The sequence below is a fragment of the Propithecus coquereli genome, unplaced genomic scaffold (assembly GCF_000956105.1).
Source record: "Propithecus coquereli isolate 6110/MARCELLA unplaced genomic scaffold, Pcoq_1.0 Scaffold224, whole genome shotgun sequence".
Classification (NCBI taxonomy): Eukaryota; Metazoa; Chordata; class Mammalia; order Primates; family Indriidae; genus Propithecus; species Propithecus coquereli.
In genome coordinates, this window is record NW_012147634.1 from 5,150,512 (window position 1) to 5,173,256 (window position 22,745).

At 45.5% G+C, this 22,745-nt stretch overlaps 1 protein-coding gene across 1 annotated transcript in view; it reads right to left on the bottom strand.

Annotated features, from left to right (window-relative positions):
- The window catches only part of TLN2 (talin 2), a 176,561-nt gene that overhangs the window by 13,899 nt on the left and 139,917 nt on the right, over nucleotides 1–22,745 (bottom strand). Inside the window, exons 46-51 of the mRNA XM_012645035.1 lie at nucleotides 22,400–22,525; nucleotides 22,080–22,196; nucleotides 19,724–19,909; nucleotides 15,420–15,527; nucleotides 6,663–6,768; nucleotides 5,670–5,794 (exon numbers count right to left, since the gene is read on the bottom strand). Of these exons, the coding sequence (XP_012500489.1) occupies nucleotides 5,670–5,794; nucleotides 6,663–6,768; nucleotides 15,420–15,527; nucleotides 19,724–19,909; nucleotides 22,080–22,196; nucleotides 22,400–22,525 (768 nt within the window). The remainder of the gene's footprint in view (nucleotides 1–5,669; nucleotides 5,795–6,662; nucleotides 6,769–15,419; nucleotides 15,528–19,723; nucleotides 19,910–22,079; nucleotides 22,197–22,399; nucleotides 22,526–22,745) is intronic.

A 22,745-nucleotide genomic window follows, 5' to 3' on the forward strand; every position in this document is an offset into this window, starting at 1 on the left:
CAAACAGGCTTCATCTGAAGGCCGTTTCAAAACAAATTTGTTTTTTTGAGACAAGACCTCATTCTGTTGCCCAGGCTAGAGTGCAGTGGCGTCATCATAGCTCACAGTAACCTCAAACTCCTGGGCTCGAGGGATCCTCCTGCCTCAAACTCCTGAGTAGCAGGGACTACAGGTGTGCACCACCACACCTAATTTTTCTTATTTTTTGTAGAGATGAGGTCTCACTATATCGCGTAGGCTTGTCTTGAACTCCTGGACTCAAGTGATCCTCCTGCCTTGGCCTCCCAAAGTGCTGGGATTACAGGCATGAGCCACTGCACCTGGCCTGTTTTTCTTTATTCATAACAACTTGCTATCTCTTTTCATGGCCATTTGTCATTTCAGTCAAACAGCTTTAACTGGACTCAAAACCAAAACCAATGTTCTCTTGCTGTGTGAAGGTGGTCGCCTTGATATCTGCCAGGCAGAGCACCTGCTGACACATATAGACCACTTCTCAATGGAAATGATTCCAGGGACAAGTTCTACTTTATAACTCTAGAATCTAGGACTCCAACACCACATGTCCCTCTCCTGTGTCATCACCTTGCTGCTGCTGCTGCTGTGTGTGACCCTGTCACCATGCATTCACCTGTCAGCAACTTGAAGCTTTCACAACTGACCTGCTTAAGCCATCGGGTCACCACCTGGGTGGGGGGACTGCGTACACACGTATACTCAGGAATGCTCGTTAAAAGAGTACTTCTTTTCTCCTCCAAAACACTAAGCTATGAGCACAGTTGTTCTCTTTCCAGAAAGCAGTGCTCACAAAGTATTTTGGTGAGAGAACTCAGAATGAGCTCACACATACTTCACAGGCTCTTCTATGAGGAAGAGGTCAAAACAACCAAAGGCGGCTGTTATGTACCAGAAAAATATTTTCTATATCATAATCCCAAACTTCCTGCCCCAGTAATTCCAATTAGGCTACGGAATTACTTTCTGATTGTCAGTTTATTCTAAATATTATCAATCTCTGCTGACAAGTTAACCTATAACAGGAAATTCAACAGACAGTATAGTTCATATTACATTATCTTTATTAGATATATTTAGTCCTAACCAAGGTTTAAATAAATCCCAGTGACTCAGAGTCCACACAGTTGGTATGGCTGATTTGGTTTATACATTTTGTTACTCTAAGTGGAAAGGAAAGTTACAGATAATTGATTTGTGTTCCTTGAATTTTTGCTGAAATCTTGATCATGAAAATTACTAACTTTTCAATTGAAGAGCAGAATAAAAATGAACAAAAATAAAATATAAATCTAGATGTGTTTGAAGGTTATAATCCTGACCTTTATCCCATGTCACAGACATGGGTTAGAAATTTCCATTTTTTTCCACTAAGCAACCTCCTTAAGGACTCATCGCTGCACAAAACTAAGCTTTAAAAATATCTCCAGCTCTTTTAAAACATAAATAATCATAATTTATTTCTATAATAAGCAAATAATCTAGTGATACTGATACAGATCTCAAATGCTACAAGAAGAAATAAAATATAACATAATGAATTGTAATCAGTGGTCCATCTTCTAAATCTACTTGTGATTTTAACATATTCTATCCTGTTGCCTTATAAACTTTATTAGGAACCCCCGGAGACAGGGCAAGACACTGTAGGAATATGTTTGATATATAGTTGGATTAAATAACAACCTAATATATCAAACATATCACACAGAGGCCTGCAGAAAAGGCATCCAGGTTTGACTGAGCTCGAGAACAGGCACAGTATTGAAGGTTACAGCTGCAGGGGGTGGTCACCACTGCAGCAACTCCGATACCTGTCTTTGGAGCACAGGTCTGTCTGCAGGTGTGGAAACGGCGCCAGTAGCAATATTGTCAGCACATGCACCAGCGCTCACTGACTTTCTCATTTTGCCATTATACCGTTTTCCCAAGTGAACAGTGGATTCAATAGTGCATGTCTGGGAGACCCTGGGTAAAAAAAGATGCTTAAATTTTAAGGGCCCGTGGTGGAAAGATACCAGAATCATTGTCATAGACCTTTTATAACAGGCAACCTGAGAATGTGGTGAGCAGAGCAATTTAAACAAAACCATCACCCCTCCCCAAAACTATTTCTTAAAGCAGTGCGAATGCTCCCCAGGTACAGAAGGAAGACATACTCATTTTACATGGAGGGCACGTGTGTGCAAGGGAGCAGAGTTGTAGGGAGAGGGACGTAACAGCAATTGTTTATTTCAGTATCTTGAGGTTTTTTTTTTTTTTTTTTAAGGTTATGGGAGAGGATTGAGAGAAGCAATTTACCTCAAAAGACTGGATAATTTTGGCGTCAGATTGTTGTTGCTGTTGTTTTTTAACTGGGGAAATAAATTCCTTTATAAAAAGGCAAGGAAGATATTTTATTTCATGCAGAAATTATCAAAAAGTGGATTCCCCTCCTAGACAGGCACAAAAGCTATGGTTTGGGTTGATGGTTTCTTCAAACCATATTATTTATTTTAGATAAATAATATCCATGTGGCAGAAGCCTCTGGTCATCAGGCAGAGAGAGACTTCAGACCATTTATAAAGTGTTCTAGAAGTTGCAAGCACCCTTCCCAAAATGATGGGAGAGACCTAGGGTAGGTACCCGCAAGGAAAGGACTCAAATCACCATTTATGTTAACTTTGACCTTAACTGAAGGGTTCCTCAGCTTCCCTGTAAACATTCTCACTGTAAACACAAAGGCTAGATGATCCCACAGTAGCGTTGGGAGTCCTCACTGGCCCACTCCAGCAGTCATCATTAATTTGTAAAGGGCTGTTATTTTTTTATTTATTTTTTTTGAGACAGAGTTTCACTCTGTTGCCCTGGCTAGAGTGAGTGCCGTGGCGTCAGCCTAGCTCACAGCAACCTCACACTCCTGGGCTCAAGCGATCCTTCTGCCTCAGCCTCCCGAGTAGCTGGGACTACAGGCATGTGCCACCATGCCTGGCTAGTTTTTTCTATATATATTTTTAGTTGTCCGATTAATTTCTTTCTATTTTTTAAGTAGAGACGGGGTCTCGCTCTTGCTCAGGCTGGTCTCGAACTCCTGACCTTGAGCAATCCACCCGCCTCGGCCTCCCAGAGTGCTAGGATTACAGGCGTGAGCCACCGCGCCCGGCCCGAGGGCTGTTATTTTTAAAACATTATTTTATAAATAAAACACAGACCCTGCCATCATCCCAATTCCATCATCATTCTTGTACATTCCCTACTTATCTTTTTCATATGCAAGTATGTTTACAGACTTGTAATCACAATGAGTACATAATTCTGCATCCTGTTTCCCGCCCCTGCCCCTTTACATCATACCATGAGCATCTTCTTCATGCTGCACAGTCCTAGCAACCATTATTTTTAATAGCTGCACGATATTCCTTCAAGGGGACGCTTAGGTCACATCCAACTGCTCACCACTGCTCATACAAACAAGGCCGCAAGGAGCAACCCTCTCACACGCACACAACTTTCCTCCCCTCTTGGATTTCCCCCTCCGGACACATTCCCAGAGGTGGGATTAATGGCTCAAAGGGCACACGCAGACCACAGATGGCTCCTGTGGGACTAGGCCAGCCTTCTCTGACAATGGGGGGCAAAAGGGGACTGGTTGGGACTGAAACTCCACCCAGAGCCCGCATGCATCCCTCTCGGCTCAGTCATGGTGACTGACTCTGGCAGGTAATTGGCCTCTTGGTGCCTCTGATTCTGATGGACTTTTTGCAAGGATCAGATGAGTTAATCCAGGTAAAGTATATAGAAGACTGCCTGGCATATGCTTATCACTGTATCACTGTGAGCTTTTTGTTTTTCTTTTCTTAGGGGTCTATGGAATAACTATTATTTCAGGCATTTTCCTAGGATAAAAGTCCCAGAAGCATGTTTTTGGTCATGATGATGACAATAATGGTGATACAGGTACCATTTATTGAGTCTCACGGTATGTCAGGCACTGTGCTCTTACAATACCTTACTTAATTGTTCTGACAGTCCTATGGGGCAGAAACACTAATGATTTTGTTTTTCCAGTCAAGACTCATGAAGTAAATAAATGAGTGGACAGAGGGACACCAGGACTCAGAGACAGAGGAGAGCTCAGAAGGACTCTGCAGAAAGACAAAGGGAAGGGGCTGGAATGGGGGCCCTCAAGTGCTAATGTTCACTTAGCACCAGGCTAATTTTCTAGGAGAATGGAAGTGTCAACTGACATGGCTTTGGCATTGGCAGACAGAAACTTTCCCAAGAGAGGCCACTTGTGATCAATCAGACAAGGAACAAATTATGCACCAAACCTCTAAATCTTAGCCACTGGTTGATTCTTGCATTTAAAGTCCATTTTTCATTCACAATTAACTGATCAACAAAGAAGAAACAAAGACATAACCAGAAAATGGAGTTGTCTCTACAACCAGACTTAGCTCTTAAGTTTGTAAGAAAAACACTGACAATATCAGGCAGCCCAAGATTCTCAGGTTAGAGGCCAGTGGGGAGAACTCCGGTAAACTCCCAAATCAGAGGCCAAAACTCTTAAATTATATCTTGATGAGAAACTGTTTAGATGCCTTTACCAAGTCTAGAGTGACTATTAGGAGATTGGTTCTAAGAACTCAAAGGTTTGAAGAGTGTTCCCAAGCGTGACAGACAACTTATGTGCTTGTGTCTGTCTATTTCACATGTGGCACTGGCCCAGGCACTGCTTTTGGGCCGTAGGGCATATTTCAGTGCTTGGACTCCATTCTTTCATCTTACAAAAAAAGGTAGAAACGTAGGCACACCTAAACTGGGGGGTGGGAATCCAATTTTTTTTTTTTTTTAGAGGAAGGGCCAGGAAATCTTTCCTAATACATTTGGGTCCTTGGAAAGGAGGTGAGTTACAGGTGCTACCAGGGACTTGCTTGAACAGGAAGAAAAAGAGGCCACCTCTGGTTCCACCGCCTTCCTGTTGAAGATAAAGCCATGGAAGGTGGAACAGGGGGTTACAGCTTCTTAACAGGGCTGGGGGCTTTGCCCGTGGAGACAGCACTAACTTGACATCCTTTTGTTTAGAGAGTGTCTTCCCTACTGCCCAATCTAAAAGTATCTCTTTCCTTTAAACGGTTATTTCTCTTAACATATACTCATGATCTTTAATTTTAAGCATTTATCTAGATGGCAAATGCAGATCAAAAAACACACCAGCCAGCCAGTCTCCATCAGACACTGAAAAAGCCTTTAAACAGATGCATTTCTGAGGTTCACAATGCCCTCTGTTGATTCCCAGCATTGCTATTTCTCTCTAAAAAGCATAATGGGAACCAGAAAACTGGAGGCTGACAATCTCACATCCAGTAACAGGAACTTTCGACAGGAAGCATCCAACACCTGCTTTATATAATAGAACTAAATCAAGACTGTAACTGCCCCAGTTCTTCCTCTGGACACCCAGAGGGATTTTCTGGGTGGTTAACTTGGAAGACTCGCCCGCTGATTTTGCCCATACTCTGTAAAAAGGTGCTGGGCAGGGAGAGCAGGTTTGCTGCTTGTTAGTCTGACTGGGGGAAGGAGACAGGCTCCCCACAGCACGCCCAGCTCCCTTCACAGCCACCTGCCGCAAGACCTAGTGACGTCAGACAAGTGGCCACAAATGAACACTCACTTTTGGTTTCGCTCTTGGCTTCAGTTGCTCTAACTTCTTAGCGGCAGCCTCAATGGAGGCCGCAGCCCCCAGTAATTCTGTTTCTGCAATGACGGTTGGGTCTTCTGGATCCACCCACTCCGTTCCTAAAATCAGTCCAAAAGAAGGTCACTGTTGGTAGCTGCAGACCTCAGGGGCACTGGCTTAATCATAAACAATATCTGGACCTGTATACAGGGGGCTCCCGTGAGCCTACTGCCTGCCTTGTCCCAAGGGACCTTCTCTCTAGCTCTCACAAAGGCCACCTGGATGTGGGGGCTGGGGAGCCAATGCTGGTTGTCTAAATCAGCTGTGTGTCTAGTCCCACCACAGGAGCAGTCAGCAGCAGCTTCAAAAACGAAGATCTCATGGACCAAGGCTTGAGCCTTACTCTGACTTTGAATTTAAAGCTCATGAATATAAGTAAGTGTCCTTAGGAGACTCTAGACCGCATAGAGATTTGTCATTCTCTTCTCCCAGAACACTTGAGAAAAGGCTACCCGCCTCAATTCAAAGGAAAGGAAACCGGTGAGAAAAACATTTCCCTGGTGAGTTGGCTGCTTCTATGCAAGCACAAAGGATGTGCAGACAACATACACAGCACTATTTTCTAAATATGAAAGTAGTGTTAATATTTGCATATGAGTAAGTATCCTGATGAATGAAAATGGAGATAAAAATAAATGGGGAGACTCCTAAGGGAAGTGAGCAGTTCTAGATGGATGGCACCATTTAAGTAGAAGAACTTAATACAAACACTAGAGAAAAGATTTGCTTTGGGGAGGATGAGACTTTTAAAATCTAACTTATACCCATTTGCTTTAAGAAAGTACCCCACTGTACTCCTCCTGGCTGCATTTGCCAGCAAAGGGCCCGTGCTGGCTGTGCTTGTCCTCTGCTCAGCTTATCATATCAGCACTGCTTCAGAGGGGTGCCCTGCACGATGACGTGAAGATACGAGAGAATCTAACCTACCTTTCATGGCTTCCGCGGCCTGAATGAGCTCAGTCACAGCGCCAGCGACTCGCTTGGAAAAAGCTGCCAGTTGATGCTTGAGTTCTGGGGTTGGTTTCTGAAGAACCTATGGGTGAAGAACAAGTCGAACACATAAGGAGGTAGAACCGCTGTACCGGGAAGCACACAATTCCTGGTATGCGTGGAGTCAGACAGCCTGGTTTTGAGTTGCAGCTCTGTCCCAAAGTGACTTCAGACTCTTAGAGAAAAACATTTAGGACTCACTGGCTTCAGTTTCATCTCACATGACAAATGAAAAGTTGGGAACCAGGAGAACCTCTAAGGTCCCTTCTGACACAGCTCCCAAAGATCACAAAGGAGATGAAGTCCTTTATGTGGACCTTCATGTGTCCTTTATTTGTACACAAAACAAACACATGCACATGAAAATTACCCGAAGTGTAAGAACACTCTGAGTGAACAAAAAGCCCCATGCTCTGAGCCAGCTGGGGCATGGGACAAAACAAACGCAGGACCAGAGGAAAGGTACCACTCAGGTCTTGGAGACAAGACCCCAAGTAAGCAACAAATAACTGATCAGGAAGTTGTTTCTGAAAAAAACAATACATTTCCAGGTTTTGACCTTAAGCTCTCCTGGGACAAGTCTGAAGGATTTGCCCTCTTTTGAACTAGTTCAAAGGTTTTTAAAATTGGGTTTTGCCTTTTGTTTTTTATGGAATTAAAAAAGGTATTAGAAATCCCAAATACCAATCCAACTTAAAGGACATCCCCAGCTGATTTCTTCTCAAATTCATCCAAGAATGGAACTAAGAAATAGGATGGGAGCAGAGCGCCTCACCACCTTCCACCATAGATTTAAATTCTGATGTACACCATCCTTTTACTTCCTAATTTTGAAATTGCTCTTCCAACACTCTTCCCCATGTTTCACAATGGTAATCTTCAGATTTAGAAGTGCTCAGTCAGGAGAAAAGTACAACCGCCGTCTGTCCCTGCACAATCTTGGCGCCTCTGAACAGGGGACCAAGCTTTGGGATTGGACAAACCTGTGTTCAAACCTGGCTTCATCTGCTGCTGGATCATGAACCTGTTTCCTCATCTGCAAAAGTGGGATAAAAGCTGGATAATGTCTATCCCTCAGGGCCAGCATGAAGACTAAATGAAGTAGCACATGGGTAGCATCTCATATGATGCCTGGAACACAGCAGGCATTCGTTAAATGTTAATTCCCTTTTTGGTGCCCATATCCTTTGTCACCTGGCCAGGTAGTACAGTCTTTCTCAGGAGTCTGGAAAAGGTGGCTTTCAGACTCCAGCCTAACCCTCTGCACCATGACTATAACAGAGGCTCAGTAAAAAATGAAACTGGAGGAGTTAATGGGTTACACAGTGAACACCCCCCGAGACACCAGTATACAGATGACATATGTCATACACTAAACTGATTGGTCAATGGTTTTTGAGCATTACTTCACATGCATCTATCCTCATCCTCTCTCCTCTTGTAATCTTTTAAATTTATTTTTATGTTGGTTATTGTTCCATGATTCTGGCTGCTCTCTTGTTCTCATCCTCTCACCCTATTACAAACGTACATACATATATATATATCACTCTACAGATATTAAGAACTCAGTACAGGCCAGGGATGGTGGCTCATGCCTGTAATCCTAGCACTTTAGAAGGCCGAGGCGGGAAGATATCTTGAGGCCAGGAGTTTGAGACCAGCCTGAGCAAGAGCGGGACCCTGTCTCTACTAAAAACAGAAAAATTAGCCAGGCATGGTGACGTGCACCTCCTCAAACTTCGGGAGTTTGAGGTCGCAGTGAGCTATGAGGCCACTGCACTCCAGCCTAGGCAACCGAGTGAGACCCTGTCTCAATAAAATAAACAAACAAACAAAACCCCAAAACTCAGTACAGACCCATGAATGGGTGAACAAATGAATGAATGAATGAGTGAAAAACAGACCAACACACTATTGGGACAAGTCCTACTACCAGCTTTGTAGACCAGTTTCAAAAGAATACTAAAACCATGGAGAGGTGGAAGGAAGGGGAATGCCTTTCACTTTCTAATACAGCCAGTGGGCAGGCAATTTAGTTAAGTATAGGTGCTGGAGTCAATGCCAATGTACTGGTACTTATCCTCTCTTTAAGCCTCAGTTTACTTAATTATTAAATGAGCATAACAATAGTCTTTTCCTTACAGAGTTGTTGTGAGACTATATAAATTAATACATATAAAGGGCTGCTGATAAAAGTGTTCTGGTGCATGGCTTGAGCATCAGGATCTCCTGAAGTTCCCAGATGATTCTCATAAGCAGCCTGAGTTGTGAACCACTACTCAGATGGTGGCATTTGCCACCACTTAATTGTAAAAGGCTTGTACCATATTTGTCTGAAACAATATATGCTGTAAGGCTACCAGGTTATTAGTAATTATGACTCAGGGTCTGAACAACTGAGCAGTCCATGGGCATCATTAAATGGTTTCTCTGCAGTGGCCAACACAACGTGAATAAACAAAAGGTTACAGGTATGGTAGGGACACTCACACTTAATGGTAAAAAACTGAATGTTTTTCCCCTGAGACCAAGAATAAAGTCAGGATGTTTATTCTCATCCTTCTATCCGTGTTATACTAGAATTCCTAGCCAGTGCAATAAGACAAGAAGAAGAAATAAATGACACACAGATGGAAAGGGAGAAGTATGTAGATGATATGTCTATATAGAGAATTCTAAAGAATCTATTAAAAAAAAAAACTTCTAGAACTAATAAGTAAGTTTAGTAAGGTCACAGGATTTAAGGTCAACATATATACATCAATTACATTTCCATATACTAGTGATGAAAAACTGGGAATTGAAATTTTAAAAAAGCAATACCATTTATAATAACATTAAAAATTATTAAATGCCTAGGGTTAAAATTGACAACAGATATACAAGACCTGAATGCTAAAAACTACATTATTAAAGAATACCTAAAAAAAAAAAAAAGAAGAGATATACTGTGTTCATGGATCAAAAGACTCAAAATTGTTAAGATGTCAGTTCTTCCCACATTGATCTATAGGTTCAACACAATCCCAGTCAAATTCCCAAGAGGTTTTTGTAAAAAATAAAAACTGACAACATTATCCTAAAATGTATATGAAATGCAAAGGACCCAGAATAGCCAAAAGCATTTTGAAAAAGAACAAAAGTTAGAAGTCTTAAACTACCTGCTTTCAAGCCTTATAAAGACATAGTAATCAAAACAACATGACTAATGACATATAGACATTCAGACCAACGGAGCACAAACGAGAGCCCAGAGCTAGAGTCACACATATGGTCAAGTGATTTTCAATAAAGGTGCTAAGGCACCCTTAATTCAATGGGGACAGGATAATTTTTTCAACAAATGGTGCAGGAACAACTGAATAGCCATATGTAAGAAAACAAACCTTCACCCTTTCCCTGCACCACACCACATAAATTAACTAGAAATGGATTATAAACCTAAATATAAGAATTAAAACTATAAAGAAGAAAATACAGGAAAATAATCTTAGTCATCTTGGATTTGGTAAAGATTCTTAAATAGATGACCAAAAGCACAATTATAAAAGGAAAAAAAATCAATAAATTGGACTTCATCAAAATTAAAGGCTTTTAATTTTCAAAAGACACTGTTATCCATACAATGGAATATGATTCAGCCATAAAAAGGAATGAACTACTAACACATGCTACAACATGGATGAATTTTAAAATCATTAAGCTAAGTGAAAAAAGCAAGTCACAAAAGACCACATATTGTATGATTCTGTTTATATGAAAAGTTCAGAATGGGCAAATCTGTAGAGGCAGAAAGTAGGGTGGTGATTGCCTAGGGCTAGGCGTAGGGGGTGGGGAGAGCAAGGTGTGACTGCTGATGGATACAAGCTTCCTTTCTGGGGTAGGAAAATCAGATTATGTGATAGTCACAATTCCGATTATACTAAACACTAATAAGCTATGCACTCTAAAAGCATGAATTTTGTTATCCGTAAATTATATCTCAATAAAGGTGTTGAGAAGAGAATCAACATAGCATTCAAATGAAAGCATAACAGGAAGCTGGGATGACCTTTGCAAATAGAAACATTCAGTGCATCCTAAATGTTTAATATCAATTTATCCTAAATGCTTAATATCTGAGGTATAAAAGATGTATTTTCGTTTTACTTTTATCTTTATCCAAGTTCTATCCACATATCATTTTTTTTCCCTCAACGCTCTGTTGTGCTGTCATTTTCCTTCTTTCTTTTTTGTTTTTTGAGACAGGATCTCGCTCTGTCACCCAGGCTAGAGTGCCATGGCCTCATCATAGCTCACAGCAACCTCAAACTCCCGGGCTCAAGGGATCCTCCTGCCTCAGCCTCCTGAGTAGCTGGGACCACAGGTTTGCACCACCATGCCTGGCTGACTTCTTTTTTCTATTTTTTTTGTAGAGACAGGGTCTTGCTATGTTGCTCAGCCTGGTTTCAAACTCCTGGCCTCAAGCAATCCTACTAAGTCGGTCTCCCAAAGAGCTAGGATTACAGGCTTGAGCCACCACACTGCTGGCCTCTTTTTTTTTTTTTAATATAATGTGCATTTGTCTCCCTTGCCCCTGCAAGACACTGTTATAAGAATGAAAAGACAAACCACACTCTGGAGAAACTATCTGCAGAAAAAAGGTCTGACGAAGAATTTGTATCTAGAAAATATAAAAAATTTTAAAAGCTCAATAATAAGACACAGCACTCAATAAAAAATAGGCAAAAGACCTACACAGACATTTTATTAAAGAAGATATACAGAAGACAAATAGGTACATAAAAAAAAGATGCTCAACAATGGAAATTAAAATCACAATGAAATGCCGCTATACACCCACAAGAATGGCTAAAATTAAAAAGACTGACTTGTCGGCGAGTAATGACGGTAGAGCAGTCGGAACACTCACACCTGGAAATGTAAAACAGTACAACCACTTCGGAAAAAAGTTTAGATCTACCCTATGACACAAACATTCTACTTCTAGGTATTTACCCAAGAGAAATGAACACATACTGGCGCAAAGCCTTGTACAATATATGAATGTTCTTTGAAGCTCTATTTGTAATAATCAAAATCTAGAAATAATCCAAATATCCATTAACAGGTGAAGGGATAGACAGATTTTGGCAAATCCGCACAACGGAATGAACACTACTTAGCAATGAAAGTGGACAAATTATTGATACCACAACAACAAGGAAAGAATCAAAAATGCCAATGCTGAGTGAAAGTAGTCACACGAAAAGGAGTAGATGATAGGATTCCACTTACAGAAAAGTCTAGAAAATGCAAAAAGAAATCTATAATAAGAAGCAGCAGATTAGTGGTTGTTTGGGAATTTTGAGGGGTGATAGATATATTCATTACTTTCTTTGTGGTGATGCTTTTACACATGAATTCATATGTCAATAGTCGAGTTATATATTTTAAATGTGGTATTTAAAAATGTGTATTAGATATGCTTCAATAATACTGGCAAAAAAGTTATAGGTGTGGTGGGCAGAATGACTTAAATCATCAAAGTAGAATGATTAAAGACTTTTGTCTCCAAAAAGAAGAGCCCTTGACATAGAAAGATAAGGCACCACTTCTGTGTACACTACACCCGCTCAGACAGGGACAGCTCTATGTGAAAGAACCCTGGCTGGAGATAAGGCAGGAGGAAAGAAGTTCTATTTTTATTCTGCCATTAAGTCCACGTGATTTCTAATAGCAGGCAACAGACAGATCCAAATTAAAGCTCTGCCAGTGGAAGCGAGGGTAATTTTAACCTTGCCAAAGACTTCGTACTGTGGTTTTGCAGAAATATTGAACAATGATGGCTGCAGAGGCAAAGTAGCTGCTTCTTGTCCTGTGTTACACATCCTCTATGCCAAACCAGCCAATAGCAAAATGCAGGAGGCCAACATCACTCAGATGAGAGCTCTCAGGGCAGCAGGGAGATGGCTCTGTCCAAATTAGATCTCATGTGTGTTGAGAGCTAAGTAGATTCTCCAAACAAAAGGATTCCCCAGGCTGGGGTTCTCCATTTGGAGTCTCTAAATACCAAAGGTTCCAAGTGAGCTTTGGGGCTGTGACTCCTCTTAAGAGTCTAAGGAACATTCTGTGTGTCTGTGTGTTGATGTTTCTTTAAAGAGAGTGGTGGGAGGCATGAAACGGCCCGGGGCTTTCAGCTTAAAGGGGCACAAGATCCACAAAAGGTAAAGAATGCTAAAACCATGACAGTCATTTGGCTCACCAAAACAAGGTGGGCACGGAGAGCAGAGGTGAGGAGAGAGGAAGCACTTTGGTGGATATAACAACTTGTTCCCAGGGATAGGGTTTAAAGTTGGCATGAGGTCAGGGAGGGGACCCTGCCAGGGTTCCATTTTCCTTCTCCCATGAGAGAAACTTCTCCCTAAGACAAGTGCTGGTACTTGCCCTTCCTTATGAAGTGGGAGCTCCTCTCCCCAGAATAAGCTTTCTTTCTGCTGGAGAAGGAACCGAGAGACCTTCACTCCACTGGCCATCTTAAAGGCTGCCCCCCTCCTTTCCACCCAGGCTTGTGGGTGTGTCAGAGATGATGCTGGATGTGGGCGCCCACATAGCAACACTCCTGTTAAATGACTCACCAAAAGCAATGGTGCAAGTCACCAATCTGAGGCTCAGGCGTGGTGCAGGGCCTGGGCCCATAGATGCCACATAAGTTATCCAATGCTGCACAGATGCAGACACAGGTGCTAGAGAAGACACGCTTCAACCCAGCAACAGAACTGGGGAAAAGTGATGAAACAGAAGTAAGAAGATCTCTGTATCTCCTCCCCTCCACCAAAATGAACAAGACAAAAGCAAAAACACGAGAGAGAGAGAAAACAATGAGAAATGGGGTCCGAGGGGAAGCCCCCACTTAGGAAGCAGAGAGGGCACTGGTGCTGCAAGCCCAGCACCACCCATAAGCCAGAAATGGAACCTTCCAGGCAGCAGATTTCAAAGAAGGACTCAGCAAATGTTAGCTCGGCCACACAGCGCTGGGCTGACAGACACGCTCATCTCATCCCTAACAAACGAACTCATTGACATCCAAGGAGACTCAAGCCCAGATAGGACAGTGGTCACGCAGCTATTAATATTTACATGGCAGACCCAGGGTTTGAACTCCAGGCTTCTAAACCTACTGTTTCCACTATACTGTCCAATTTTCAGTTATAACAAAGTTCCGTGTGACTCAAAATATATTGCTCCACAAAGAAAAAGATGCCTTTTGGAAGCCCTGCTGATTTTATTCTTTTTAACCTGAATTTCCTGCTAGGCATGCTCATGGACTGAACACTTTAACTATCTCCCAACCCATCTAGCCAGTTTAGCCACAGAGGCTCATGTCTGTGAACACTGAATGGCTGAGATATTCTTTCCTCAGCCCACGTGTGACACACTGGTTTCCATTCACAAGGGTTCAGACTTTGGGAGCCCAATGTTAGTAACTCCAGACTGGCTACTCTCCCAAAAGAAGTACTCAGCATTGACCACAGTTACCTAGGTGAAGAATAAAAATAATGATCCCTTAACTGACCTAAAGTGTTCACGATCAGAAGACAATTTATTTTTGAGACGAGGACAGTGAAATGCTAGAATGAGCACAGAACTGGAAATATCGAGACTGTGATTTCGTTCCAGGTCTATTGCTGAATAGCTGGGTGACCTCAACCAAGGGACAAACTTCCCTGGGTCTTTGATCGTTCTTTGGCCTGCTAGCCTCATGTGGTTGCACAAGGACAAAATAAGAAAAATTCAGAGCGCCCAGCAAATGCAAGGCTTGACAGCCCTCCTCTAGGTATGTGACTTGCACATCTGAAGGTGGCCTGTTGTATCTCTTTATTCAGGTTTGTTGGGAGGAGAGACATCATCAACTCTCTTATGGGGATAGTCAGGGGGTGTCCCTGACTATTGGGGCCTGCCTCAGACCTTACTGGATTCTAAAGGTGGCTCCCAAGGCTTGACAGAGACAGAGGCACACTGTATATACTTTTTGGTTCTCCGTGGTTTGGTCCCTAGGGTCTGTGGGGAGTAAAGCCACCTTAGCACTGGGAGTCTGCACAGACCCAAGGCTCCCCCGGGGGCAGTCCACCAGCCATAGGCACCACACCCCCTGCCTGGTATCTTCCGTTTCTGCTTTCTTAACCAGCCTTGTGCTGGGCACACCAGCCAGGGGCAGTCATTCCCAAGGTAGCCTAAGCCATTCATTCAAGGATGGGAGGAAGGTGAGAGAGCTTAGTTGGTCACCTGTAGCAGTGACAGTGGTCCTCTATAGCTTGCACGGTTCTGTTGGAAGCCTTCCGTGTCCTCCCAGGATGCACTGGGGTTTTCATAGCAAGACCTCCTGACACTTTCTCAGGTGTGGCGCTGGCCACCCACCCGCTTCGTCCCTCACTCTGCCCATCCCTCTTTCTCCTCTCACATGCGGGAGAGAACCTGGCTCTCCTGCACGCTAACTGCAGCTCCCCGCAGACTGCACTTTGAGCCCCGTGTGCTGGATCAGGGCATCGAGGGAGACCCTTCTGCTCAGTCCAGTCCCAGCCTCACGGGTGGTGCCTGGACAGTGCTCCAAGAAGGGTTTTGCCAAGGAAAGGATGGCCTGTAGTTACACCAGCCAGGGCAGCTTGAGTGACACACAGCTACCACCCCACCCCACCCAACGCGCCTCCTTACCACCAAGACGTGCTCGAGAAGATCCAAGTAGCCGAGGGTGCACTCTGTCCCATACCGCAAGGCTCTTGTTCGCACCTCGTCACTGACGTCAGGGTGGAAGGATGCTTGCTGGAGAAAGAAAGGAATGTTGACCTCTTAAAATAGGAAGAGCCAGCTGATAAGTCACCTACCCAGCAGTGTTGGGCAGCCCTGGACCCAGAGACAGAAGACTTTAGCCCCAGTAACCTCATGAAAACCTGCCCTGACTCCCTGGACACAAGAGGTGTCTCTCCCCCATGTTCTCCTGCCTCCCCCTCCCCTCAGCTGCCCACAGTATGTTCTGACACTGTGTGTGTTGACTTTGCTGGTGCCCTGGGGCCAGATGCTAGAAACAACTGAATACGGTCACTGGTTCTTCCCTTTCCCACACCCCCCTCTTTGTTTGAAATGCAAAAAATTCCATATGCACTAAAAGTCCAGGAATGATTCATGATTAGGGCTTACAGCAGGAGACATACTGACCCGGGGTCAGCCTGGCCTCTCTCCAGCAACATGAGGAGTCCTGAAGACCCCTCTCTGTTCGCAGGCTAATTAAGCCCAGGTCCTTACCCCTCAGCCCGACTCTGCTACAGCTGCAGTGGTCTCTGCGAGCAGGGCCCTCTGGCTCCTGGGAAACCTCAGTGAGCTCCCCAGCACTCTCAGGGCCACCATAGCTCATTTCACACTGTACACAAGTCGAGATAAGCAAACCAGAGCATGTGGTTGACGTAACATCGTACGCTTCTTTCTCACACTTGCAACCTGCCAACTGGAGTCATTCATGACGGATCATTTCCGACGGCATACCCATTCACAGGGTTGCCAGATAAAACACGTCCAAATTTGAATTTCAGACAAACAATGAAAAAATTTTTTAGCACAAGTATAGGACACTCTAGTTTTTATTTGCCAAAAATGGCAAGGCTACCCATTCTTTCTTTCATAGCTTCACTCTGGAAAGAACTTGAGGAGCTTACAGAAATACACAAAATAGAAAACTCAGGACACATAAATCACAAATCAGGACAAATACAAATCACACACTGGAATAAACGGTCAAGGCTTTATCCCAAGGCGAATGCTGACCAGCCTCCCTGTTTCTTCCACTTTTCTCCTCCCTAGGAACAGGAGGCGCTGGTGGGACACCTGCATGTGGACACCTGCTCTCCCCTGACCTCCCCTCCCCTGGAAGGAGCAGGGCTAGTCCTGGTGGCCAGCATGTCATTTATAGACCCAGTTTTACTCCTCTGAGGACTAACGGGCTCAGAGGCAGGGACCTAGAGCCATGCTGTTAACCACTACCACTTTTTGTTCACCCCTGTACCCCTGTGCCTCCAACCGTGAGCACAGAGCCCCGTGTCTGCTTGACGAGACGCCACCGTGGAAGACACAGTCAACAGCACTTCCAGTAGGTTCTGTGCAAGGCTCTCACATGGGCTTGTGGGAAAGGTGAAGCTGAGGTGTTCCTGCCCACTACCGGAAGCCCTGTAACTTGGTGGAACCCCCCAGGAGAGCAATCTGGCAATACTTAAAATCTCATACATTAGACCCACTGATTCTACTTCTGAGAGTCTTGCCTAAGGCAACAATTCAAGGCACAGGAAAAACAGCTCTATCCAAAGATGTTTATTGCAGTAAAGTTTGTGATTAAAAAAAATGCAGACAGGGCCGGGCGCGGTGGCTCACCCCTGTAATCCTAGCACTCTGGGAGGCCGAGGCGGGCGGATTGTTTGAGCTGAGTTCGAGACCAGCCTGAGCAAGAGCGAGGCCCCATCTCTACTAAAATTAGAAACAAATTAATTGGACAACTAAAAATATATAGAGAAAAATTAGCCGGGCATGGTGGCACGTGCCTGTAGTCCCAGCTATTTGGGAGGCTGAGGCAGGAGGATCGCTTGAGCCCAGGAGTCTGAGGTTGCTGTGAGCTAGGCTGATGCCACAGCACTCACTCTAGCTCGGGCAACAGAGTGAGACTCTGTCTCAAAAAAAAAAAAAAAAAAAATGCAGACAACCTAAACCTCTGATAATAGGGGAAAGAGAACATTCGTTAACAGGGTATTTTGTAGTCATTAAAAAGTCAGTGCTAATTGACTCATGGCAACACAGAAATAGGAACAGAACATTAATTATAATAGTAGATATAAAACTGTATCTAACATAAACACATGCACATGAAAGTAAACCCAGAAAGAAATACACATGAGAATCAATTTAGGGTTTAGGGGCGTCTTTCTCTCTGCTTAAGGAATGGGTGTAATGTTCCCATTGTGAGATGAGCTGGTACGTAATTTACCTCCATGTTTACCGTGCTCAGCCCAAAGGCAGCGCCCAAACAGGGCAACTTGGCCCTTCTGCTGGCACGTAAGGCTTCCTTCTTGACCCTACCACCCAACACCTCTGCTTTTCTGTATATGTCGTACTGCATGAACACCATTTCTGGCTGGCTGTCTCATTTCCTTTTGCAAAGGGGTGAGGAATACAGGAGACCAAGGTAAATGTAAGTATCAGTTAAGTCTGATAGATAAGTCCCAACCTAACAGGAGTCTCAGGGCTCACAGCAGTGACACTTGCTGTCGAGTCTGGTTTTGGAGGGTGCAGCCAACATACAGGCTTCAAAGCTCTGGCTGCTGTTTTGTCCTGCACAGCCAAGATGGTCTGACCCAGGGCAGAATAACGGAGGAGCCGAGGATGGGCAAACAGCACCTACACTTGTCTGGCTGGCCTTGTCCCCTGAAAACTGGGGCCTGTCTTAAAAGAGACTTAAGAATCTGAGCTGCATTCCCTTTAATCATGGTCTTTCTTCTGTTCAGCTTCCCCTTTTGATGTCTGCAACATGGGGACAAAGGTGTCTGTCACTCATCCACCACAGCAACCTTGAGCATTAGGGCTGGGAGGCCCAGGCAGAGACACAGGCTGGCCGTGGAGTCACAAGAGCTGGTTTTCATTCTGATTCTGATGGTAAATAGCTGTGTGACCTTGGTCAGGCCACTTTATCTCCCTGAACCCATTCCATCACCTGACAAACTGGAAGAATCCTTTTTGCCCTTCTCACCTGGGATCAAGTGACAGTACACGATGGCCCTTCCAAATCTATGAGGTGCCCTGTGTGCATTCGGGCCATATCTTGCCAAGTATACGCTACTCTCTGATGGAGACTGTAACCCCCTCGGAAGTTGTCACTTCTGATGGGCAGATTCTATTGAGCTCGCATATCAAAATGGCACACACTTGCGGCCTTAGGAGGGAGTCCCAACTCCCTGACCTAGCAGCCTCTGTCCTTCACGGAAGTGGCCCCGCCTTTGCCCACCCTTGTCTTTCCAGCCCTCCCTCTCCCTCCCCCAAACATGGTGCTAGCTCCCTGGCCAGGCCTCGCACACAGGTTCCTCCAGTGCCCCCGCCTTACCCGGCTCCCTTCAGATCATCCGACCCCTTCTGAGGAGCCGCAAGAAGCCGCAAGAGTAGGACCTTGCAGCAGCAGCTCCAGCAGAACTCACTTCACCACAGAGAGCGGCTCTGCTCCCTCGGGCCCTGAGCTGGAAAAGCTGGTCTTCGACTTGTGTGGCGCATCCCCACCCTCACTCGCCACCAACCCCGCATGGAAGCCAGAGTCCCTGGGGCAAGGCAGTGCTAGAAGGGTGATGGTCGGGGGTGCTCAGTGGGATGCTAGGCAATGTGGGGGCGCTTATGGGTCACTTTCTCGACAGATGGAAAGCAAGCAAAGGTTGTAGGGTTCAGGTCTCCCTGGCTCCCTCACCAAGCGTGGGCTCGGGGCAGCTGCTGTCATGATCCGCCCAAGGAGGAGAAGAGTTTCTCCAAGACGCCTGACACAGGCGGCAAAAAGGTGGTTCCCCAAGTCCTGTCTTTCTCTAACTCACTTTCTCACCAGTGATGGCAACACCTCTCCTAGTGCACAAGTGACTTATGGAGGCAGGAGAGGGGTCCGGGTGGAAGAGGGAGGACCTGGAACAAAGTGCTGCAGTCCCTGCTTACTACTCTCAGAGTGGCCCCCGCCACACACTCTGTAAGAAGGCTTCCTGCCTGTTCAGGAAGATTTGAAAAGAAGGCAGAGATTTGGGCCAGCAGGGCCAACTCCATCCCCACTCAGAAACACAAAGCTGCCTTGGAGAGTCGTTTCTCACAGGCTGATGCTTCTGCTGTCCTCAGTGTGCATTTTATGACAGAGTTGAAGGTATCACACCACTCCGTCCTATGCATCTCCAGACTGCAGACCCCTCAATCACGACAGGGAACTACCTATCCGTCCAGAACAACGCCAAGGCCTTTACCTTGCAAGCTGTCAACATATCTGACACGGCTTTGCGGCTCAGATTGGCAGTGGCAATCACGTCCTCCTGTCTACACGAATTCCCAGCCGCCACGGCTTTGGCTGTTGCCATGGTGATGCCTTTCGTCATCCGGATCGATTCTTCAGGTGACGATGTCTTTTCAGGTACCTCTTTTGACTGAAACACCTAGGAGTCAGAAACAGAGAGGTGGAAAAAATCAGAAAGGAAAAGACAAAAATAATTTATTCTTCTCCAACCGGGCTGTAGCTCAATGTCTGAAAACCAAGCCAGCAACTGGAGGAAAATGTCAAATGGCAGGAAATTAGAAATTTAATTTGAGCACAGTAATAGCATTCTTGCTTTCAAGATCCTAGCACGGACAAACCTCTCGCACCTCCACTCGGCATTCACGGGAACAACACGGTGACGGTGTCTACAGCATTAACTGACTGGTCTGTGCAAACTGACTCAATATTTATACGCGGCCCACCCTGGGGAAGGCCGTGTGTGGCCGCCTAGTTCTCTTCTTCTATACCTGCTGGTGCTTTGGCAGTTTCCAGAAATTCTGCAGTCCCAGTGCCGGTTTCCAGGCAGGACTGACCTGGATGTATCACTCTGGACTCACCTCTCTCTCTTTAAGGGGTGTGCGGTGAAATGAAGCATCCGTTCCTTCTATTCTTAGCCTGCCTTACAAACATAACTGCATAATTGTGCAGAGGTGCTCGGGTCGAGTGCGCCACAGTGACACTGTGAATTATTTAATAACGCCCCCCTCTTCAGAGAAGCTGAAATAAATTAACCATGGTGAATCAATACCTCACTTTCAAGTTCCACCTGTCAGTCAAGTCAGCTGTTTCTGCTTCTAGTCCATCTGTCTTGTAGGTCTAATGAGAGTGGCTGGCGCCCTGGCTGTGTGCTGAAGTGCATCTGTCCCTGCGCGTGAGGACCCCATCCAGGCAACCACATTCCAGCAGGGAAGCCTTCCCGGAGGCAGGAGGGAGGACCTAGTCAGTGTCCCCACAGGATGCCGCCCAGTGCCAAACATCACCGTCCCTGCAAAGGGGCAGCTGTGATTAAACAGCCCAGGACCTTCAATCCCAGCTCCACCCCTGAATGCTACGGTGGAACTGAGGCCACATGTCAAGTCCACGCTAACAAGGCCCTCGTGGTACGCACTCCATGGAAACCCACAATCTGGGGGAATTTTAAATCACACTGGTACACTTAGAATAACAGTGTTTCTATAATATCCCAGGATAGCTTCGAATTTCAGATTTCTTCCATGGCCACCATCAGGCCTGTCCATGCGGGTCAGAACCCGGGTGCGGACCCCTGGCAGGAAACACCCAGCCTGTGCAGCCCGGCAGTGCCAGGCAGCGCTGCTATAAGGGCACCACCGGTTTTTGACTTGCTTCTGCATTTTTCTAGTTTCTCCTTTACAGCAGGAACCAAGCACATGACCACCAAGGCCGGATGCATTGGAGACATGACAAGAGAACCCAAGGTGCTGTCCCCAGAGCCCAGTGCAAGTGCTCTACTGTTTTGTTTCTGGTGCTGGCCCTCAGGTTGCCCTCGGAGGTGGCCCTTTCAAGGTACAGGACGCTGGCAGCAAGCGCAGGGACCCCTCCCTGCAGAAAGTTGGATATGTGAACAGACCTCCTATGAAAAGAAAATCTCAGTGTGAAACCACTCATTTTCAGCATATTTCTATCTGTAGCGATTGGGATGAGTCAATCCTCAACCATCCGGGGTTCCCAAGAACAGGAGCTCACACCCGTGTCACAGTAACTGCAGGATGTCCTCACTCCACAGCGCTGGGACAAGGCAGAAAAGAACAGGGTCAATTTCTCTCAGACCTATGACTCGAACAGAAGGAAGCTGGATCTTAAAGGGAAGTGTCTCAGGTACAGGCATCCACGCTTTTCCGACAACAAACCTCAGACTTCGAATTCCACACATGTGCAGGCAGCAGTATGAGCTGTTGCCAATAGCGACGTGAATCAAGAGCGGCTACACACCGTACATATGATCTAAACTCAGAGCGAATGTCAACAGTCATAGCGACCTTCCCTTTTGCCAGGAACCTTTTGTAAGGTTTTGATTTCATACTGTAATTTTAGTGGAATTAAACATGAATAGTCCTAGTGATAATTTCAATTAATTCCTTGATTAGTATTACAAATCGATCCAGCTAAACTCAGTGACACAGGGGTTTTCGATACAAAGCTACCGGCAGACAGTTGAGTGGGCCTCCTTAGTTCAGGTGTTCTAAGTAAAACCTCACTGTGCAGAAAGTGTCAGAGCCCGAGCTGGGGTCAGCTGTTAGTGCCTGAGGGAGGTGGCAACGGCTCCTTACCGTGAGCTCTTGCTTTATGTATTCGATCGTGGCCTCAAGTGCCCTGGTGCCCCGGGTGGCCTCATCTTCCACTGCCTTTACTGTCTTGAGGAGGGAGGTGACATTGGTCACCATCACCTGCATAGGAAGAGAGAAAATAGATAGTTCACTGTCCAGTCCCTACTCCTTTAGCTCTGGGTGGAATGCCATCAGCAAAGACACTTCTTTGCTTTGCTTTAAATGAGAAAGGAGCATGGGTGCATGTTCCCCCGGTGTCCTGTATGTGCGCTTCCCCCCAGCACTCCTGAGCCTGCTCATCCACAGCTGGAGCCCTGCCCTACCTTGGCAGCCCCCTTGAGCTGGTACATGGAGGGGTCGTCAGCCGGCTTGCTGGCAGCTCCCTTGGTAGCACCAATGAGATCAGAAAGGGCCTTGGCCACGTCTTTGATGGCGTTGATCAACACCACCTGAAAGAGAGCATGCAGCCCAGGTGAGCAGGTACCGAGCAGTCACCTGCTGACCTCACGCAAGGCGCATAGCCCGAGGGCAGGCTGGGGCACTGGGGACAAGAAAGTCTCTGTATCGGCAGCTCTAGAGCCTGCTGCATGGCAGAACCTCTTGGGAAGCCACCCTTGGAGATTCTGAAGCAGGGGTCTGAACTTTCAAAAGCTGCGCAGGGGAGGCTGG